The following is a 16,733-nucleotide window of genomic DNA, read 5'->3' as shown; positions in this document are numbered from 1 at the left end:
TGTGTGGACATCAATCATCCATGTTGGAGGTCAGTCATTCATGTTGGAGGCTGTTGTCCTGTGTTGACATCAATCATCCATGTTGGAGGTCAGACATCCACATTGGAGGCTGTTGTCCTGTGTGGACATCAATCATCCATGTTGGAGGTCAGTCATCCACGTTGGAGGATGTTGTCCTGTGTAGACATCAATCATCCATGTTGGAGGTCAGTCATCCACGTTGGAGGCTGTTGTCTTGTGTAGACATCAATCATCCATGTTGGAGGTCAGTCATCCACGTTGAAGGCTGTTGTGTAGACATCAATCATCCATGTTGGAGGTCAGTCATCCACATTGGAGGCTGTTGTCCTGTGTGGACATCAATCATTCATGTTGGAGGTCAGTCATCCACGTTGGAGGCTGTTGTCTTGTGTAGACATCAATCATCCATGTTGGAGGTGAGTCATTCACGTTGGAGGCTGTTGTCTTGTGTGGACATCAATCATCCATGTTGGAGGCTGTTGTCTTGTGTGGACATCAATCATCAATGTTGGAGGTCAGTCATCCACGTTGGAGGCTGTTGTCCTGTGTGGACATCAATCATCCATGTTGGAGGTCATACATCCATGTTGGAGGTTGTGGGCCTGCGTGCAGTTCAGTCATTCATGCAGGAGGCTGTTGTCTTGTGGATAAGTGTAATTTGGCTATACATGTACTGCTTTAAGCAACTGCTTCACCGGAACTAAGAGATAGCAACAATATTTGGTTGGAAGCATGCTCCAATGGTGAAGATTCAAAATTGTACAAATGGTGGGGCTGACCCCACAAGAGCCTGAGAGGTGGGGAATAGTGTAACTGAAAACTCGCATCTTTCGTCCTACCACTAACACCTGAATTTATTCAAGAGGTTCAAATCCGATTTTCTTTAGGGACTCCATGGCAGCTATATTGAAATATCTATTCATAAACATCAATGACTTTGTAAACTATTTCTGTGCAAAATGATGGGCTCAGGAACCTGAACTTTGTATGTTTTCGTTATGATGACGTGTATGTTTTGTAAAAATCGTTAGATGTGGGGAGTTTTTCGTCAGTATTTATGCAAAATACACTTGAATATGAACGCTGACAAAATATTTTGCTAAGTGTGTCGTTGATATTTTATACCGATAACTAGTTACCCAGAGTGATACCCTGCCTTGATATTGCTGGAATATTGTTAAAAGTGGCTTATAACAATACTCACTCACTCGCTTACCCATGTGATCAACAGTGCCATGTCAATCTGCATGATAATCATTCTATTATATCTGTTAAATGTTGTTTAGTTCGACTAAAATCAGAAGAAACATTTGGCAAAAATGGCTTAGCACCCTTCAGTTTATTGGATATGTACAAGCAGGACTATACGTCTTGTCAATCAGTTTGGAAGCCATTGCTCTGTCCAGCACCATTGCTGCTCCACAGTTCAACGGTAGCCTTGTAGAAGTGATACACTCAGATCATTGATAAAAACATACTTACATGCTTACATGGGTTGCCGTAACATTTCTGTCCGACACGTACTAATTACATACGGAAATCTGTTCTACACTGGTACTAATTACATAGGGACATCTCTGTTCTACACGTGGCACTAATTACATAGGGACATATCTGTTCTACACGTGGTACTAATTACATAGGGACATCTCTGTTCTACACGTGGCACTAATTACATAGGGACATCTCTGTTCTACACGTGGCACTAATTACATAGGGACACCTCTGTTCTACACGTGGTACTAATTACATAGGGACATCTCTGTTCTACACGTGGCACTAATTACATAGGGACACCTCTGTTCTACACGTGGCACTAATTACATGAGGACATCTCTGTTCTACACGTGGCACTAATTACATAGGGACATCTCTGTTCTACACGTGGCACTAATTACATAGGGACATCTCTGTTCTACACGTGGCACTAATTACAGAGGGACATCTCTGTTCTACACGTGGCACTAATTACATAGGGACATCTCTGTTCTACACGTGGCACTAATTACATAGGGACATCTGTTCTACACGTGGTACTTATTACATAGGGACATCTCTGTTCTACACGTGGCACTAATTACATAGGGACATCTCTGTTCTACACGTGGCACTAATTACATAGGGACATCTCTGTTCTACACGTGGTACTAATTACATAGGGACATCTCTGTTCTACACGTGGCACAAATTACATAGGGACATCTCTGTTCTACACGTGGCACTAATTACTTAGGGACATCTCTGTCCTACACGTGGCACTAACTACATAGGGACATCTCTGTTCTACACGTGGCACTAATTACGTAGGGACATCTCTGTTCTACACGTGGTACTTATTACATAGGGACATCTCTGTTCTACATGTGGTACTAATTACATAGGGACATCTCTGTTCTACACGTGGCACTAATTACATAGGGACATCTCTGTTCTACACGTGGCACTAATTACATAGGGACATCTCTGTTCTACACGTGGCACTAATTACATAGGGACATCTCTGTTCTACATGTGGTACTAATTACATAGGGACATCTCTGTTCTACACGTGGCACTAATTACATAGGGGCATCTGCGTTCTACACGTGGCACTAATTACAGAGGGACATCTCTGTTCTACACGTGGCACTAATTACATAGGGACATCTCTGTTCTACACGTGGCACTAATTACATAGGGACATCTGTTCTACACGTGGTACTTATTACATAGGGACATCTCTGTTCTACACGTGGCACTAATTACATAGGGACATCTCTGTTCTACACGTGGCACTAATTACATAGGGACATCTCTGTTCTACACGTGGTACTAATTACATAGGGACATCTCTGTTCTACACGTGGCACAAATTACATAGGGACATCTCTGTCCTACACGTGGCACTAACTACATAGGGACATCTCTGTTCTACACGTGGCACTAATTACGTAGGGACATCTCTGTTCTACACGTGGCACTAATTACAGAGGGACATCTCTGTTCTACACGTGGTACTTATTACATAGGGACATCTCTGTCCTACACGTGGCACTAATTACATAGGGACATCTGTTCTACACGTGGTACTTATTACATAGGGACATCTCTGTTCTACATGTGGTACTAATTACATAGGGACATCTCTGTTCTACACGTGGCACTAATTACATAGGGACATCTCTGTTCTACACGTGGCACTAATTACATAGGGACATCTCTGTTCTACACGTGGCACTAACTACATAGGGACATCTCTGTTCTACACGTGGCACTAATTACATAGGGACATCTCTGTTCTACATGTGGCACTAATTACATAGGGACAGATCTGTTCTATGCATGGTACTGTTCACAACCATACATCAACATGGAGCCAGATGGTCGAGTCAAGCTCATCAATGAACATAAAATTTCGTCATCATTTTTCATTAGCAAAACTCTCATCCTCCTCATCGCCTTCGTCACGAGCAACATTGTCAGCAACATTGTCATCATCATCGTCGTCGGCCAGGGCGTTCTCCGATACTTCGCCGTCGAAGCCCCAGCCTTCGGTCCTCGACTGGGTCGGACTCCGACCCATCCGTTCCGCCAGGAGCTTGTGGTCTTCACGATCCTCCTTCGACTGAAACAGAGAACACTTCAAGTTGCGTGGCTGTGTGTGGACAGTAACTGCATACCTGTGTCTGGCCGCTAAGATCATCTCCCCGAGGTAAGGGCCTCAACTGACTATAAAAGTCCAGTTTCCTCCCTTGACGAACCAGGCTGGAATTCCGGAGTTACAATCTGGCTGGACTTTCGCTTGCAACGTGCAGAATTCTGTCCACTGCAGGATTTGCAAAGCATGTGTACCGTCAACTGAGCGTCGACAGATTTTTTGCGAATCTTTTGATGTTTTTTTTAATCAAGGTGCTCATTTGATCTGATGCACTTCGCGTTGTAAAACCCGTATTATTACAATATAGATTTTGATTATCGATCTTGAGTGATTGGTCAATAGAAGGAACATAACTCGTAATAACCACTGATGGCACTACGATCTTGGCTAGTTTTGCAAGGGTGGAAACTGGACTTTTATAGTAACTATAGTTGACTCCTTTGCCTCGGGAAGATGGCGTAGGTTTCTAATCAAGGAACAAATTAAGATGCAAGACTTTATGAGACTTGTTCCCCAATTCACCTTGTAATCGCCTTTGATACAAGGGTAACCTACCGCTTTCCTGGCCTAGTGGAAAGAGAGTCAGCCTGGAGGGCGGAAGGTCGGTGTTTCGATCCGAGGTGCGCCTCAAACCGAAAGATGTTAGAAGATGGCACTTGTTACCCTGTCTGACGCTCGACATTAAAGCTCCCAACGCTACTGTCGAACCAGTTCGACAGAATCTGTCATTAGCCGTGTTGCTACTGCCTTGCTTTCCCCAGTGAGTGAGTATGGTTTTACACCGCTTTAAGGAATATTCCTGTAATATCACAGCGGTGGACACCAGAAATGGGCTTCACACATTGTACCCATGGCGGGAATCGAACCGGGGTCTTCGGCGTGACGAGCGAACACTTTAACCACTAGGCTACCCGACCGCCCGGATCACATTTAGATGAATGCCTACATAGGTCTATGATAATGGAGAATATCAAGCCTATCAAATGGCAAGAATTACCACAAGGTATATAATATATCAGTGATGTCAAACCAACCAAATAGGGTCATCAGTTGGCTCTTCCAATTTCGATGAAGAATATACAGCCTGGTTTCCCAGTAAAAAACGAAGAACTTAGTAAAAATGTTGAATATCCCTTTGTTCAAAATAATGGTATGCTATCCCTTTGTTCAAAATAATGGTATGCATATGAGTAAAAATAATAGAGAATATTTTCATTACAATTTAGTTTAGTCACATGGAATCACATAACCGTTTTTGCATAAAAACCCCCTCAAGTGAGCCAGAACTGTCAGTGCCTATACTACTGTATACTGTAAACAACAGACTGTATGTAACTGGCCGTATTCAGTAACCATGATAAAATAACGCAGACATTGCTTTCTTCTCCACCGAGGTGATACCGTTACTGTCGTATTATTGCGTAATATTCCACCATACGTTACTGTTGTATGCTTACCCCATATGGATTGGAATACGCTGACCTGAAAAACAAAATAATAATGGTATTGATATTGACCTCAATATCTTTTGCATTTATGGCAGTATTAACGTTAAAAAAAGCTGGGCACAATGTGTAAATCCCCGTGGCAATGGAACTCACTTGTTTGTTTGTTGCTTTAGGCCACATCCAGCAATATTCCAACTATAATTATGACGATGGGCTGTAAATAATCGAGTCTGGACCAGACAATCAATTGATTGACACGATAAGCATCGATCTACGCAAGTTGGATTCACAGGAACTCGTTATTGGCCAGTAAATGAATATTTATCATCCAAAAATGGCTCCCACAGGAGATATCGCTTGGGTGAGATCTACATTGTAGATATTGCTGCAATGAAATTGCAGACCAAATGACATCACTGCTCTGCTACAGAAGCTGTTAGCAGTACTTTTTACACTTAAGACACTGCGTATTACTGTCTACAAACTGAAAAATTTGGAAGAATGATGTTGGATGATAAATAAAATCTCACCCTCGTGTCTTTTGATATCAATTATATTACCACGGAGCCTCAAAGTTTTTCCACTTTTATCAACTCGTGTTGATATATTTGATATCAAATGACACGAGGGTGAGATTCTCTATATAACCCCTCTATGTAAGTAGCAGGGGGTATATATTCTTATTTACTTACCAATAACGAGTTCATGTGGTTGGATTCGATGACATGCATGAACCACGTCAGCGAGCCCGACGACCCAATCCCGGTATCACTTACAATTCATTTATTTCAAATTATACATGTAATAAAACTTATATGGTCAAGATGTATTTCATCAATTTCACTTAATGACACGCGCCCTCTTATGACGTACCTTCTGAGATACAAGACGAGGCCCAGCACGGCACTCGCAGCAACCAAGCCCGCTATGACCGCCCCTGCCAGCACCCCCGACGCACCGCTTCTGTCTGAAAGCAACAACGAAGACGTTCACAACTTGTATTTCTGGGTGAGAGGGTGTTGTTTTTACGCCCCTTTGAATTTGGTTCCAGCAATGTGAGGGAAGGGGCTACAAGGAATACATTGTTGGCATCATCTTCCTGAGACCAGGGCACCGTTCCACAAAGCGATTTGAGCGCCATGATTGTCGTAAGCCAGTGTTAAAGTATGGGAGTTACGATCACCTTAGCGCTAAGAGGGCTTTGTGGAACTGGGCCAAGGGTGTTAGTGACTGTATATACTTTTATGGTCAGCTGACGCCCTTGCCTCGGGAAGATGTGTTCCCATGTGGGGAATCGAACCTGAAAAACGAACATTTTAAGCACAAGGCTACTCCATTGCGCGCGTGTATTTCCTGTGGAAACACACAGAACTACATAAACGTCACTCTGGACGAACATTGGACAGGCTGCACCCACCTTCATCAGTCAAGTTGTTTTCATCCACCTCGACGTCACCGTCGTTCCCTGCAATGACATACACAATATCATACATGATGTGTGTCGTTCTTTCACCGAGACATCCCATCATGACTGTTTTACACTCAAATCGTAGCAAGCCCCATCTACCGCCCAGATTCATCACGTACCTTCTGAAGTCTGCGGTGTGGTGGGAGGGGGTGTTGTTGGGCCAGCGTTGATGCCAAGTTTGGTCAGTTCCTTGGCGGCATCGGGGTGTATCAGCAGGTAACCTGGTAGATATATCTTGTACAGTCAGTTAAATAGGTACAACAATCACTTCAGTCAGTTACACAGGTACAACAATCACTTGAGGCAGTAACAGGTACAACAATCACTTCAGTCAGTAACAGGTAAAACAATCACTTCAGTCAGTTACACAGGTACAACAATCACTTCAGTCAGTAACAGGTACAACAATTACTTCAGGCAGTAACAGGTACAACAATCACTTCAGTCAGTTACACAGGTACAACACTCACTTCAGTCAGTAACACAGGTACAAGAATCACTTCAGTCAGTAACAGGTACAACAATCACTTCAGGCAGTAACAGGTACAACAATCACTTCAGGCAGTTACACAGGTACAACAATCACTTCGGTCAGTTACACAGGTACAACAATCACTTCAGTCAGTTACACAGGTACAACAATCACTTCAGTCAGTAACACAGTTACAACAATCACTTCAGGCAGTAACGGGTACAACAATCACTTCAGTCAGTAACACAGGTACAACAATCACTTCAGGCAGTTAAATAGGTACAACAATCACTTCAGGCAGTTACACAGGTACAACAATCACTTCAGGCAGTAACAGGTACAACAATCACTTCAGGCAGTAACAGGTACAACAATCACTTCAGGCAGTAACAGGTACAACAATCACTTCAGGCAGTAACAGGTACAACAATCACTTCAGGCAGTTACACAGGTACAACAATCACTTCAGTCAGTTACACAGGTACAACAATCACTTCAGGCAGTAACAGGTACAACAATCACCTCAGGCAGTTACACAGGTACAACAATCATTTCAGGCAGTTACACAGGTACAACAATCACTTCAGTCAGTAACAGGTACAACTATCACTTAAGGCAGTAACAGGTACAACAATCACCTCAGGCAGTTACACAGGTACAACAATCACTTCAGTCAGTTACACAGGTACAACAATCACTTCAGTCAGTAACAGGTACAACAATCACTTCAGGCAGTAACAGGTACAACAATCACCTCAGGCAGTTACACAGGTACAACAATCACTTCGGTCAGTTACACAGGTACAACAATCACTTCAGTCAGTAACACAGGTACAACACTCACTTCAGTCAGTTACACAGGTACAACACTCACTTCAGTCAGTAACACAGGTACAACAATCACTTCAGTCAGTAACACAGTTACAACACTCACTTCAGTCAGTAACACAGGTACAACAATCACTTCAGGCAGTAACAGGTACAACAATCACTTCAGTCAGTTACACAGGTACAACAATCACTTCAGGCAGTAACAGGTACAACAATCACTTCGGTCAGTTTAACAGGTACAACAATCACTTCAGGCAGTAACAGGTACAACAATCACTTCAGTCAGTTACACAGGTACAACACTCACTTCAGTCAGTAACACAGGTACAACAATCACTTCAGGCAGTTACACAGGTACAACAATGACAAAGTAGCAGACAAACTTTTCCATTCTTGACTGAGGGCGTTGACTGGTCGATAGTCCTTTTGACTGAGGTGGTCTTTCTGGTTGTAGTGGCCTGCAACAAACACCCAACAGGTACGTAACAAACATCACACCATTCACAGGATACTGTGCCTCTACAGTTACACTGAAGCTACACATGGATGTGGACACGGATATACCATATTCACGACCCGTGAAGATCCGGGTGGAATAGCAATGCTTGTCGTAGGAGGCGACTAACTGGATCGGGTGGTCAGGCTCGCTGACATGGTTGATGCATGTCATCGTATCCCAATTGCGTGGATCGAGGCTCATAATGTCAATCACTGGATTGTCTGGTCCAGACTCGATTATTTACCGATCGCCGTCATATAGCTGGAATATTGCTGAGTGCGGCGTTAAACAACAAACAAACAAACCTAATTCACAATCTACGATAACATACACCTTCGTACAGTAGATGCTTGTCAACAAATACGTGCTCGTATAACGTCAATTCTAATAAACGGAATCGACAGTCGCAAACTACCTATTGATAGTGCTTGGATAACGCTTTTCTTCAGATGGCTTTGAGTGAGTGAGTTGGGTTTAACGCCGCTTTTAACAGTATTCCAGTTATATCACGGCGTGTCAGCTTAATGTGGGTGGAAAGCCCGAAGTGATGCAGGTCTCAGACGTTTATCACTTCGATGAAACCCACGAGCACGGGTATGGTGCTGACAAACCTAGAAACATAATCGGGGCGAACCCGGATTCGAACCCACAATCATAGGTTTCTGGCGTGCCCAAGGGACGCAACTCTGCTCAGCGAATCGCGGCGCCTTAGGCGACTGGGCCACCCGTGCCCCCTCAGATGGCTTTGAAACACTTCTTGAATATGGTGTGATGTGTTTAGAATGTTTGTGCAGGACAAGTTTGCCATCATAGGCCATTTTGTCGATAAAGCCATGCGTAATTAAATGCAGCGAATCTTATGGATGGTTAGGAATAGTACAACATCGGTTGTGAATAAAAAGGGGTGTTTTAGTGAATATATTATATCCGATCATGGTCTAAAATAATACGGTTATGTTCAACAAGAACTGATTATTCTCTACAGTTAAGCAAAGCCCTGACCAATGAGGCTCGGTATTATAAGCTAGAGGGCGCCACCTGTCAGCCAGACGTTGTAGGATGTCCCGTCTCTGGTCCCACAGGAGTCCTTCCTGTTCCCGCGGCACGGCGCTCTGCAGATTTCCCGCTGCTCCGTTGCCTCCTTGGCCTCCTTGGGTAGCGCTGACACACACGTGCACCTCACGCTAGCCTGGGAATGAAAATAACTGGTTAGTGGACAACAACCCGAGAGTTCTGGTTAGTGGACAACAACCTTAGAATAACTGGTTAGTAGACAACAACCCGAGAATAACTGGTTAGTGGATAAGCACCTGAGAATAACTGGTTAGTGGACAACAAACTTAGAATAACTGGTTAGTGGACAACAGCCTGAGAATAACTGGTTAATGGACAACAGCCTGAGAATAACTGGTTAATGGATAACAGCCTGAAAATAACTGGTTAGTGGACAACAACCTGAGAATGTAGCGTCTGCTAGCCGAACCCAGATCTGATTATCGCGCATTGTTTTAAGGGGGCGGGTGCCAAATTCAGAACTTCAGTTGAAGCCTGGTCATAATATCAACCACAGTCTCGATTACTTACAAGACACCGACATACAGCTGGAACAATCTTCATCTATTGTTATCGAAGTCATACGCGCAAAATCACCTGTAGTTGGAAGCGTTCTTAAAATCTCTAACAATGTTAAGACAACGTTTTCACATCAGCGAGAGAAAGATATACTATATAACACGGTGTTGTTCACTTTGCTCAAATCTGACCTGCCTCTAATGGACGGTGACTGGCACCAGACACTATAATTTGATTTTCACATACTTTCTGTGTTGTTGAAAGGGGTGCACACCTCCACCCTGCCCCGCCCTAATTTCCACTCACCGAGAGCATGGCATAGGTGAACTTGTAGTGGAAGCAGTGGACGACACACATCTCCTTTGACATGAGGTCCGTAGTGAAGGATAGGGAGCTTTGTGGCTTTACACGCACACACGGGCCCAAGTTGTCATCTGAAATGAGAAACAGTGGATGCACGCAGGTACCTGATGTATTCACGAAACAGTCCACCCATACCTGGTACTTTAGCAGCTACCAGCTGCGACCGTTAGACCAGCCACGTGGTCCTGTAGGGTACTTGTTAAATCATGGCACCTGATGTGAAATACATTATAAAAAAATAGATAAAAAAATTAGCAGCTACAAGAGGCAATATCTTCTACTCACAGGCAGCCATTTCCGCAGTCATATTTGACTTGTCCCGGTTGAACACGAGGCGGGTAGATGAGTACATCTTGTGGAGCTTTTCCAAGTCCAGCTTCACCAGACCTGCAACACATCATCAGGGCACATGAGTGTGCGTGTGCGTGTGCGTGCGCGTGCGCGTGTGCGGTCCATGTAGACACCTATCTATGCAAAACATGTTTCCGTTACCGGGACTATCTAGTGAGCTGAGATCATTAATGCAAAGTTATCTTTCGTCATTGTTTTCTTTATTGTTTCATCAATGATGAAATACTGATTCACATGGCTAATCTCACCCCCATCCACTCCTATAAGAAATAACCAGTTGTGAAGAGGTTGCAGTGCACGGTTGTCCGTGTGTGATCGATTTGACCATAACTGCAAATGATACAGTACTCGTTATAGCATGCTCTTTATCTCCGGGACTAGCATTTCAGTAAACCTATAATAAACCCTGGGACCATTCTCGTGGTTCCCCCATTCTCAAATTACCCCCCACCCCTTCATTTTCATTTGCCAATATGATTGGCTACGCTTCTTGTTGATGGGGTTGCAATATGAAAATTCGTACAACAAGAAAGCGAATTTCATCTACCGTTCCAAACCGTTACAAACCGAAAACAAGGCGTCCTATAAAAGTATGATCCTAACAGCTTCCCTGCTATCGGGGTAGGCTAGGCAACATGTTTACAGAAGAATCAAGGCCTCGGACAGCACGGATGGAAGAATACGTTGTTGGCGTCGTAGCGGCGAGCGGTATGCCAAGGCAACATGTTTTACCATGATCGGTATGGGGGCGGTATCACACACGACAGGCGAATTGATTTGGTTATTGTTAATGGACATTTGATGACTGGCCATAGACATGTTGACGGATTGTTGCTTCCTGTCGTTGTTTCATTCGCTAGAATTATCGGCAGAAATTCTGAACTGCAAGATAACAATACAAGACCACATCGACCACATCGTGCCCAGGTCATTTCCGACGAGAAGGCGTAAGGACATTAGACTGATTCGCGGACATGTCCCCATAGAGCATCTGTGGGATGTTCTCGGGCGGAGGGTGTGCGCCAGGGACCTAGAACCCGCTGATGTGGCCAGCTTGGGCAGCTCTTCAGGCGGAATGGCGACAATACCAAGGGCAACCACACGCAAGTTAATCAACACTATGCCACTATGTGTCATGCATGTATCGCCCAACATGGTGGACACACCAGATATTGATCTACACGCCCGACATTAATTTTACCGACATTTTTCGTCATTACGCCTTCACTATAAGTTCATCAATTCCCTGTTGTCGGGTGTATATATTGTACGAAACACCGGCAATTGAGATGTCGTTAATTTCGAATGAAATCGAATGACATTGCGCAGATGCATAAAACATTGCAACGGATCGTAACTTTCTACTCTACACGACTCTTCCGTTCCGCCTTCTCCATTACTATTACCTGTGTAAAAGACAGACGCCACGTTTTTGCCCCCGCAGACCTGTTTCTTTGAACCCGGACAGACGATGTTGCATTCGTTCTTGTCTACGACCTTGTTCTGGGTGTGAGAGCACATGCACTTCTTGCCGTTCTGAAAAAACAAGACACACCCTTAAACTACACCAAAGTGGGTAAACCTACATTTGTTCCACCTCCACTGCCACATTGAGGGTCACGGGTGAGCAAATGGTCGAATCCACAAGAGTTCAGTACTTTAGTCGTGCCAGGATGCGCAGATAGTCAGGTCGCATCCCCTAGGAATAATGACCCGTGCTCGTGGTTTACTGAAGAGGTAAACGTGTTCGATCTGCATCACTTTGGGATTACCTCACACATTTGCAAGACCGCCATGATGTGAATACTCTTCAAAGAGCGTTAACCCAACTTACTCACTAATCCCATTAGCACGTTCGCATCACCAACCTGGATTACAGCATACTTGTACTTGTTTTTCCAGCAGTTGACGACACACCACAACGCCGTCATGGCCCCCTCCGTCTTCACCGTGAACGTCGTCCCCTCCGGAACGCGGCATCCGAGATCCCGCACCTCTGAAACAAATGAAATTCGTTCTTTCTGTCATGCCTTTGCTGTAGCAATGCATAATACATCTATAGTTCCATATGTCTGGAATCTCTTGGAAGAAAGGGGCATACCACCACGCTTTCTTCAATTCTAGTGCAGTCGGATTTAGCCGGGGTAGCATAGGTCTTCAGCAACCCATGCTTGCCATAAGAGGCGACTAACGGGGTCGGGTGGTCAGGCTTGCTGACTTGGTTGATGCATGTCATCGTATCCCAGTCGATGCTTATGATGTCATTTACTGGATTGTCTGGTCCAGACTCGATTATTTCATGTTCTCATGTTCTCGTCGGTATATGGCTGAAATAATGCCGATGCAACGTCAAATACTAACTCACTCACTCCTCGCTTTGTTGTCACAGCAGACCTCCAGCTGGAACAGGATAAGGCCGAGGTAAGGCCATGGTAAGGCCTTGATGTCATACAGAAATAGTTTGTAAAGTTTACTACCTTAGCGAATTTCACTGTCCTCTCACCCCGTGAAGATCCCGGTTAGAATGTTTGCAAGGAAAGATTCGGTACCAAAGATTCAAAAATGAACGAACATGAATGTTTAGAAATATCTCACCATTAGATTCGTTTTTTGCTGACAATCCAAACAAATGTTCCACATTTTCTTTAGTAACCGACGGCGTTGCCTGCGGCAGTATCAGAACTGCAATAAACACACAAATGAGTCTTTGAAAACAATACCCGTACGGTTTGTCGTCCATTTTTCTTTCATTGTTATGTGACGTCATGTGATGCCGATGACGTCACTGAGGTTAATGACGTCATGTTTCTTGTGTCTCCAACCTTCGCTAGGCAACTAACTGCACACTAACGGACTGCGCAGTGATGACTTGGCATCTATCTCACGTTCGCCTATTTCCCACGTTCCATGCGGCCAGCATAGTACCTCTGCCACAAGCCAGCGTCATGTCCCATGTAACACAGTCCATTCATGATATTGTACATGACGAGTCTACACATTTAGATAATCGTATGTCATAGAATGGTTAACTTTCATTTGGAAAATGGGCCAAAACGTGAGAAATTTGTGTAGTTATCCTTTGTTTGAATTGGTTATACGATTAATTGGTTATAAGGCCACTTTGATGTATAAAGATAAAATGCCATGCACCTCACTGCCGCAGTTGTAGTAGCATCATCATTATTATTATGCAAAAAAATATTTAATGTGAACCCATAGGTTTGGAAAAGGCCAGTCTGTTCTTATTTCAGAATAAGCGCGTTTGTTTCGAACAAGAGAAAAGTCCGCAGTAGTGTTATGGCAAGTCACCACTGCGCCGGAGTCGGACTATTCCCGTCAAGCCTGTGAAAAATATATATGGCCCTCTGTTAGCAGACTGACTTGGCATGACACCACCACAGCCACAACCACTTTCAAGGTTATTTACAGATCATACTGCATACGGTATTCTGCTTCATCTTTACAAATTTACCCTAGCACTAGATATCAAAGACATTAGTTTCCCAGATTCCAACGTTTAATGATATTTTCTCAAAGTTTACCATATGTTTATAGAATCTAGAAATGAGCAGACATTTCCAAAATAAAATGGACGAGAAATACACCGCCGAGCAAATGAAAATCTGCAATTAAAAATTGGACTTGACAAAAATATTACGAACGTTATCAAAACGTTACTCGGCTGAACGAAGTCGCCGAAACGATGCAACTTTAAGATCCAAAACACAACAATGATACCTTATCAAATTCTTCATGATTACCATTTCTTGTTTGTTACATGTTTAGCCACCATCAAACAACATCTTCCCAAGGCAAGGGAGTTACCAGGGGCACCAAAAAGGCTAGCGAGGTGTGACGAATCGTCACACCAGAGACCATATACCGTTATCCTCATGAAGGGACCTCTGGTCACATCTTACATAAGCTCCACCAAATACTACTATATATATACTAGTAATTTGGTGGAGCGTATGTAAGATGTGACAAGAGGTCCCTTCATGAGGATAACCGTATATGGTCTCTGGTGTGACGAATCGTCCATTTCATTTTCAAACAGTCTACTTATTTATATAAACATGACATGAAATGGTTAACTTCCATTGAGAAAATATCTTAAACCGCGAAAAACTATTGCCACATCCAAGTCCTATGGATAGCTAGCGATATGGTCACTTTGGTGTTGGAAGATATACATGTATTGTCATACTCTTCTATGTCACGTTGTAATATCGTATTATATTATCATATCAGACAATCTGTAAATCATACTGAAAGACGTCCATGACGCCGGATTGCTCTGATTTCAGCATTGCGTACATCAGCCTATACTCACCCCGTTCTCAGCTCTACCAGCCTATACTCATCCCCTTCTCAGCTCTATCAGCCTATACTCACCCCGTTCTCAGCTCTATCAGCCTATACTCATACCATTCTCAGCTCTATCAGCCTATGCTCATCCCATTCTCAGCTCTACGTCTGAAATTATGAATTGGTTTAAATCTTATTTGTTTAATCTTACACATGACTATATTTTCATGAGATACGAGCTTCAGAGATTGCTTGGCTTTAAAACATTCAACGCGATAATTTGCATGTCACATATAAACAAACGCACTCGAACTAAAATCAGATCGGCCCGTGTAGTTAGAGAATTCCATCTGAGTTTACAGATAGTTTTGCAGAAGTATGAACCAATCGCACCAGAATCGCGACAGTGAGTTTTACTATCTGTACTTACAAATCAAACAATCTCACTTCGTGCTTCCGTGCTGGATCCGTATTCCGCATGTGTAACCAGTCAGACAAAACCACTATAAGCACTTTATAAATGCGTCTCCTTGACAGAATATACACATCTGAATGTGGAGGAAAACTAAACATTGAAATGAATGATAAACGTGTTGAAATGCTGCATGGATCATGTATGGATCGGTAGCAGTAGCCAGAGTAGCCAGCAGTAGCCAGTAAGCCGTGACTAAGATCGATGGTCACAGTCACCAGATAAACGTATTCTGTGTTAACGTTTGTGGTTGTTCATCGTTGATTAAACACCGCTTCATGTCATTTGAAACCGAACTCGTTAGCTTGCGGTTTTAAATGTAACATTTAGCGACGTTCAATCAACGGTGAACTACTCGAAATATGAAAACCACTTCAAACAAGCATGACATACTCATATCCCCCGCCAATATAACATGTCCGGTTGTCTGCAATACATTAGCTCCTGTGAACTATGTTCACTGGGCCTTTTTGTAAATGGCCTAATTTGCAGCACTAAAAAAAGTTATTACTGGTGTCGTTTCCAGTCTGCAGTTTATGATAGAATATGTAACTGTATTTAGAATGAATAAGGATGAGACATATGGACAAACAACTTCTTTATTACAATTAAGATCGATGGTTTCGGTGAAGGTTCTAACACCGCTATCAAGCAAGTGAAGTACAGTGACTTGACTGATATGGAAGATTTAACGTGCGCTTTCCGACTGTAGCGTATTTCGCACACGGGCCTGGCCAGACCACTTAGTGTATACCGAAAAGGGTGAAAGTGGTGTGTGCAACCCAAGAGGGGGCTTTTAGGGGTTGCTTACTTATATTGAATTTTGGGAATTTTTAAATTTGGAATAAATGCCGAGGTGGGTGGAGGAGGGAACTAAGGGAGCCGGGTGAGGTGTGTGTTTGTATGTTTATTGGATTTTGGATTGGTAGATTAATTAGTTTTTAGATGCGCTTAATTAGGTCTGTTTTGATTAGGAATACGCCTAGGGCCTTGAAGTTTTCTAGTTTATTTTGAGGGTTTAGTATTTCATCTAGAGTAGGAACCTTATTTAGATTGAGGGTGGTTTGTAGTGTGGTTCTGTGTGTTTTGTAGTGGGTGCAGTGGATGAGTGCGTGTTCTGTGGTTTCGGGTTTTTTGCAGTGGGGGCAGTTGCCTGCGGTGTGCCTTTTAAGTCTTTTTAGGTGGTTATTTAGGTTAGTGTGTCCTGTTGGGAGTTTTGTAATTGATCTGTCAATTTTTTTTGAGGGGTGTAGGATTTTAGGTTTGGCTAGTGGTTTTCTGAGCACTTTTT

General features: G+C 43.3%; 1 protein-coding gene across 1 annotated transcript; it reads right to left on the bottom strand.

Annotated features, from left to right (window-relative positions):
* Positions 1-3,421: 3,421 nt before the first annotated feature.
* On the bottom strand, positions 3,422-13,429 carry LOC139465905 (uncharacterized). Its single transcript, XM_071247897.1, has 12 exons — positions 13,258-13,429; positions 12,531-12,658; positions 12,069-12,198; positions 10,597-10,698; positions 10,255-10,382; positions 9,415-9,565; positions 8,261-8,335; positions 6,694-6,795; positions 6,524-6,571; positions 5,980-6,073; positions 5,116-5,140; positions 3,422-3,625 (listed from the first exon to the last, which is right to left on the bottom strand). Exons 1-12 carry the CDS (start codon positions 13,427-13,429, stop codon positions 3,422-3,424), a joined length of 1,359 nt encoding a protein of 452 aa, XP_071103998.1.
* Between the last annotated feature and the right edge of the window lie 3,304 nt (positions 13,430-16,733).

Source organism: Haliotis cracherodii, unplaced genomic scaffold, assembly GCF_022045235.1.
Source record: "Haliotis cracherodii isolate W230 unplaced genomic scaffold, xgHalCrac1.p SCAF_18, whole genome shotgun sequence".
Taxonomy (NCBI): Eukaryota; Metazoa; Mollusca; class Gastropoda; order Lepetellida; family Haliotidae; genus Haliotis; species Haliotis cracherodii.
The sequence above is the reverse complement of the archived record's forward strand: the minus strand, read 5'-3'. Positions and strand labels throughout refer to the sequence as shown.

Bases quoted from the DNA above. Each gene is read 5' to 3' on its own strand.
- LOC139465905 (XM_071247897.1), bottom strand. From the start codon at position 13,429: ATGACGTCACATAACAATGAAAGAAAAATGGACGACAAACCGTACGGG. The intron at 6,796-8,260 runs GTTTGTCTGCTA...TATATCTACCAG, and splicing joins CCTCAGTCAAGAATGGAAAA to GTTACCTGCTGATACACCCC. The intron at 5,141-5,979 runs GTACGTCATAAG...TTTGTTTTTCAG, and splicing joins CTCGTCTTGTATCTCAGAAG to GTCAGCGTATTCCAATCCAT.